We start from the raw sequence: 6,000 nt of genomic DNA, 5'->3' as shown, positions 1-6,000 counted from the left end.
TGAACTGGGGGGCCGGTGCTATGGTGTAACAGATTAAGCCACTGCCACCTGTACCGATGGCATCCCATATGGGTGCCAGTTCGAGAACTGGCTGCTCCACTTTCCATCCTGGGAAAGCAGCAGAGGATGGCCCAAGTGCTTGTGCCCCTGCAACCACATGGGAGACCCAGAAGCAGCTCCTGGCTCCTGCCTTTGGCCTAGTGTAGCCTTAGCTGTGTGGCCATTTGAGGAGAGAACCAGTGAATGGAAGACCTCTCTCTGACTCTCTCTCTTTCTCTCTCTCTAACTGTAACTTTCAAAATAAATCTTTTAAAAAAAGATTGAATTGGAAATTTCTAAGGCTACAACTTTAATCCTGTTTGATAGTACTTATATGTGATACTTTGTATTTGCCTAGTGTTAGCTTCTTCATCCATAAAATATGGGAAGCGGATTATTTAGATGAAGGCTTTCAAGCCTTGCCTTCAACTTCTCCTAATTTATCTTACATAGAATCTGAATACATGAAACAAAATGGAGGGGCCAATGTTGTGGCACTGCGGGTTAAACTGCTGGGTGCATCCCATATATGAGAGCTGCTTAGTGTCCCAGTTACTTCACTTCTGAGTTGACTCCCCACAAATGTGCCTGGGAAAACAGTGGCAGATGACCCAAGTCTTTGGGTCCCTACACATACATGGGAAACCAGATGGAGTTCCAGGCTTCTGGCTTTCCCTTGGCCCAGCTCTGGCCTTTGTGGCCTTTTGAGGAGTGAACCATCAGATAGAAGTTCTCTCCCTCTCACTCAACCTCTCCTTGCCTTCTCTCTCTCCCCCACTCCCACTCTTCTGCCTTAAATAAATCTTAATATACACACATACGTGCAAATATATGTATAAAACAAAATGGAGGGCCGGCGCCGCGGCTCAATAGGCTAATCCTCCACCTGTGGCGCCAGCACACCGGATTCTGTCCCGGTCGCTCCTCTTCCAGTCCAGCTCTCTGCTGTGGCCCGGGAGTGCAGTGGAGGATGGCCCAAGTCCTTGGGCCCTGCACCAGCATGGGAGACCAGGAGAAGCACCTGGCTCTTGGCTTCGGATCAGTGCGATGCGCCGGCCGCAGTGGCCATTGGAGGGTGAACCAACGGTAAAGGAAGACCTTTCTCTCTATCTCTCTCTCTCAGTCTACTCTGCCTGTTTAAAAAAAAAAAAAAATGGAGCTGCTTAGTTGGCCTCTTGCTTGTCCCTCAGAACAGATTCTGAAGCATGTTTGAAACACACTTTGTACACAGTTTGGCTAGCTGATCTCTGAAGTACTCAGTGGTTCTAAAGTTATGTGTAAATTTGGATTTATAATTCACTCTGTCTATATTTGAGGCATTTCTTGTTCTAAAATTGTGGCCTCTGATTGCCAGAGGTGTGTTGTTTGTATGTGTGTTTGTTGGGAGGGCATTTTTCTTTCAATCTAGTTAATAAAGTGAAACACCATACTAAAAAGTATTCATATACAATAGTTCCATTGGAAAAATCAAGTTTTAAAGTGATACAGTTTATGTCGGGATATTCCTAAACTTCTTATATGAAAAATGGATGTAAGCTGCTCACAGTTGCCTGTTTTTTTCCATAATTCCTTCATAAACAATTTTAATTCATAGATTAGTTAAATAGAAATCTGTGATATGAAATTTTCTAGCCTTTTTTAAAGAAAAGATTTATTAATTAATTTATTTATTTGAGAGAGTGACAGAGAAAGAGAGAGATATCTTCTATCCATTAGTTCATTTGCCAAATGCTCACAAAAACCAGGTCTGGACCAGACCAAAGCGAGGAGCCAGGAACTCCATCTTGGTCTCCCACATGGGTAGCAGGAGTCCAAGTACTTGGGCCATCTTCAGCTGCCTTTCCAGGAGCATTAGCAGGGAGCCAGATCCGAAGTGGAGCAGCTAGGGCTTGAATTGGCATTCTGACATGGGATGCCAACATCAGAAGCGGTAGCTTACCCTGTATCACAATACTGGGCCCTTTTCTGGCCATTATTCCATTTACTTTTTTAAAAAGATTTATTTAATTATTTGAAAGGCAGAGTTACAGAGAGGCAGAGAAAGAATGAGAGAGAGAGAGAGGTCTTCTATCCACTGGTTCACTCCCCACATGGCCACAACAGCTGGAGCTGTGCCGATCCGAAGCCAGGAGCCAAGAGCTTCTTCCAGGTCTCCCATTTGGGTGCTGGGGCCCAAGGATTTGGGCCATCTTCTGCTGCTTTACCAGGCCCTAGCAGAGAGCTGGATTTGAAGTGGAGCAGCTGAGACTTGAACCGGCACCCATACGGATGCCAGCACTGCAGGTGGCAGCTTTACCTACTATGCCACAGCACTGGCCCCTCTATTTATTTTTATGGAGTACAATCTGTTATTTTTAAACTATGTAAATGAAGTTTATTTTCTTTCTCTTTTTTTCCTTCTACCTGCCCTTTCTTCTACCCTATTTTTAGAAGATTCATTTTGAGAAAGCTTCCTTTATAGAAATAGGTAGAAGAGGATTTTGACCCAACTTATTTGTATTGAAATAATTCTTAATTGTTTAAAACAGAAATTAAGGAAGCACATAAAAGAAAAAGAATAATGAAAGAACGCTTTAAACAGGAAGAAAATATTGCAAGTGCAATGGTGATTTGGATCAATGAAATCCTGCCCAATTGGGAAGTAATGTAAGTAAGCATACTTTTCCTGAATTGCAGTTTGTCTCTGAAGATGTCGTCTTTCCAGTTCTGTATTTTTATTACTTTCCGGCTTGTATCTTATGCTTTGGCTTAGTTATATTATTAACCGATATGTGAAAATCTCCATGTTTATGCTTTTGCTTTTATTAATCACGCAGTCTCCAATACCTTCTCTTCTTTATTTATTTATTATTTTATTTATTTTTTTATTTTTTTGACAGACAGAGTGGACAGTGAGAGAGAGAGAGAGAAAGGTCTTCCTTTGCCATTGGTTCACCCTCCAATGGCCGCTGCTGTCGGCATGCTGCGGCCAGCGCACCGCGCTGATCCAATGGCAGGAGCCAGGTACTTATCCTGGTCTCCCATGGGGTGCAGGACCCAAGCACTTGGGTCATCCTCCACTGCACTCCCTGGCCACAGCAGAGAGCTGGCCTGGAAGAGGGGCAACTGGGACAGAATCCAGCGCCCCGACCGGGACTAGAACCCGTTATGCCGGTGCCACAAGGCGGAGGATTAGCCTCGTGAGCCGCAGCACCGGCCAATACCTTCTCTTCTTAACTATCCTCTATACCTGTGAAAATCTTACCTTTTATACCCATCTGAATGCCAGTTGCTTCATGAAACTTTAATCTTCTTAGTTACTACAATTTCTTCATTCTAATATGCCTCTAATTGTAACATTCACTATTCATGTAATAGCAGGTTTTTGGGAAAGAAAACATTAAATATGTACATTTGTAGGATTCATTTTTATGTGTTAAAAATTTATTTTAAAAATGTTTTTCTTAGATTTTTTAGTTTTAGATAATAGTCTTGTGTATGTCTTATCTTTCTTCTCTACTGGAGCATGTGGGATATCATCTGTAATGCCTAGTGTGGAATGTACATTGAGAGTATGTTAAATATTGGTACAGTGTGACAGATATAGTAGTTCCCCCTTATCCGTGATTTAAGTTTCATCAGTTTCAGTTACCCACTCATAGTCAACCTAAGTCCAGAAATATTTAAGTCGAAAATTCCATATGCAATTCAAAAGTTTTAAGTTGTGCTCTCTTCTGAGAAGTGTGATGAAATTTTGTGCCATCCTGCTCTATCTTAGACATGAATCATCTGTTTGTCCAGTGTATCCATGCTGAATATGCTGTCTACTCTTTAGTCACTTAATAGCTGGGTTTGTTATTTGATTGACGACTGTGGTAGCACAGTTCTTGTGTTCATGTGATCCTTGTTTTACTTAGTAATAACACTAAACCACATGAGTAGGATGGTAAAAATATGGATATGATGAAGAGAAGCCATGAAGTGCTTCCTTTAAGTGAAAAGGTCAAAGTACAAGATGATTTGAGAAACCACATTTACCTTTTATTACACTACATTGTTGTAATTATTTTATTTGTTTATTAGTTATTGTTGTTAATCTCATACTGTGCCTAATTTATAAGTTAAATTTTATCATAGGAAGGTATGTATAGGGAAAGACATATGGGAGTTGGTGCTATCTAGCTAGTATCAGCCATCCCCCAAGGTTCTTGAAACATACTTTCCATGGAAAACAGGAAACTACTATATTATATTAGGTTCTTCCCATGAGTGATTGCATTTGATTTTTATAACTTTTATGACGTATGTATTTTTACTATGCTTTATGAAATAGGGAAGCTCAGAGTCAGAAAGGTTAAGTGGTTTGCCCAAGGTTATACAACTAGTGAATAGTCGAACTAAATTTGAATTTGGATCTGTCTGACTCTAAAACTCACACTTTCAGCAGACTCTTCTACCTCTGAAAAACTATATCCTAGCAGTAGTAGATTCTTGGGGATTTTGTTTTGAGTACTAAGTTAGTGCATTTTTAACATTTTTATTTTTTTTTTATAATTTTCTATGTATTTCTGATTCTCTTATTGTATCCTTGGTATAAATAGCATCTATCAAAAACAGTTGCCTCTAAATTACTATTATCTGTCTTTGAAGTACTGTAAATTTTGTAAATTTTTGTTGCCTACAAGGATGAGCTTTAAGGAAAGAATGTATACTATACTCAACTTTCTAAATTCTTAAAAATCATCTGATCACTTGGCCATAGAGTAGGTAAGCCATCATGCAACTAGTATTTTTTGGTATAAAAAGTAACATTCTCCTTTTTTCTCCTCCTTTAATTCTAGGCGTAGTACAAGAAGAGTTCGAGAATTGTGGTGGCAGGGGTTGCCCCCTAGTGTTCGTGGGAAGGTTTGGAGTCTAGCTGTAGGAAATGAACTAAATATCACTCCTGGTTTGTATTCTATGTTCAGTTATTCCCACACATCCAAACAGTCATCTGCAATTTACAAGGCAGATTAGTAGAGTGGCCAGTTTAAAAAGGCATTACCATATATAATGTCATTTTAAGAGCATGCTTCCTCTCCCCCAAACCTCATATGAATTAATAACTTACTATATTTCATATTATATAAATAAATTTGTGGTTTTTCCTTTACTTTATAACTATTAATAGGATTCTTGACATTCAGATATCAAAAGTATAGCTACTTTCGGCCGGTGCCGCGGCTCACTAGGCTAATCCTCCACCTAGCGGCCCTGGCACACCGGATTCTAGTCCCGGTCGGGGCGCCGGATTCTGTCCCGGTTGCCCCTCTTCTAGGCCAGCTCTCTGCTGTGGCCCGGAAAGGCAGTGGAGGATGGCCCAAGTCCTTGGGCCCTGCACCCCATGGGAGACCAGGAGAAGCACCTGGCTCCTGCCATTGGATCAGCGCGGTGCGCTGGCCACAGCGCACCGACCACAGCGGCCATTGGAGGGTGAACCAACGGCAAAGGAAGACCTTTCTCTCTGTCTCTCTCTCTCACTGTCCACTCTGCCTGTCAAAAAAAATAATAATAAAAAAAAAGAAAAAAAAAGTATAGCTACTTTCAGAAACTTTGATTCTGTATGACAGTGGATGAATAAGTAAATACTTCTCCTTTATTCACATAAACATAAATATTCAGGGAAGACTAGACATTTCTTACTTCTCTCCAAACCAGTTTTTTAGATTTTAAAATTCTATTTTTAATTTTAAAAACAGAAAAATAAGTTAGAACACTTTCAAAGAGTTGTCTTATTGTCTTGTTTCTTAAAACCTTGACAGAGAGAAGTAAAGTATAGAGTAGTTCTGATGAATTAAAAAGAAAGTTTAGATAAAATTGGGATAACATCAAACAGCAGAAAATGAAATAATTAACTTTAAAACATGGTAAATTTGTTTCAATGGTAATGTTAGACAGTCTATCATACCAAAGAAAGACATAGTATCTCTAGTATAACTGAAA

At 40.0% G+C, this 6,000-nt stretch overlaps 1 protein-coding gene across 10 annotated transcripts in view; it reads left to right on the top strand.

The window, feature by feature from the left end:
• The window catches only part of TBC1D12 (TBC1 domain family member 12), a 131,632-nt gene that overhangs the window by 105,588 nt on the left and 20,044 nt on the right, over positions 1-6,000 (top strand). For all 10 annotated transcript variants that reach the window (XM_070057572.1, XM_051823425.2, XM_051823424.2 and 7 more), the window contains 2 exons: positions 2,568-2,685; positions 4,860-4,966. In XM_070057572.1, coding sequence (XP_069913673.1) covers positions 2,568-2,685; positions 4,860-4,966 — 225 coding nt within the window. The remainder of the gene's footprint in view (positions 1-2,567; positions 2,686-4,859; positions 4,967-6,000) is intronic.

The sequence above is a fragment of the Oryctolagus cuniculus genome, chromosome 15 (assembly GCF_964237555.1).
Source record: "Oryctolagus cuniculus chromosome 15, mOryCun1.1, whole genome shotgun sequence".
NCBI classification, from domain to species: Eukaryota; Metazoa; Chordata; class Mammalia; order Lagomorpha; family Leporidae; genus Oryctolagus; species Oryctolagus cuniculus.
This window is presented reverse-complemented; position numbering and strand designations above follow the sequence as displayed.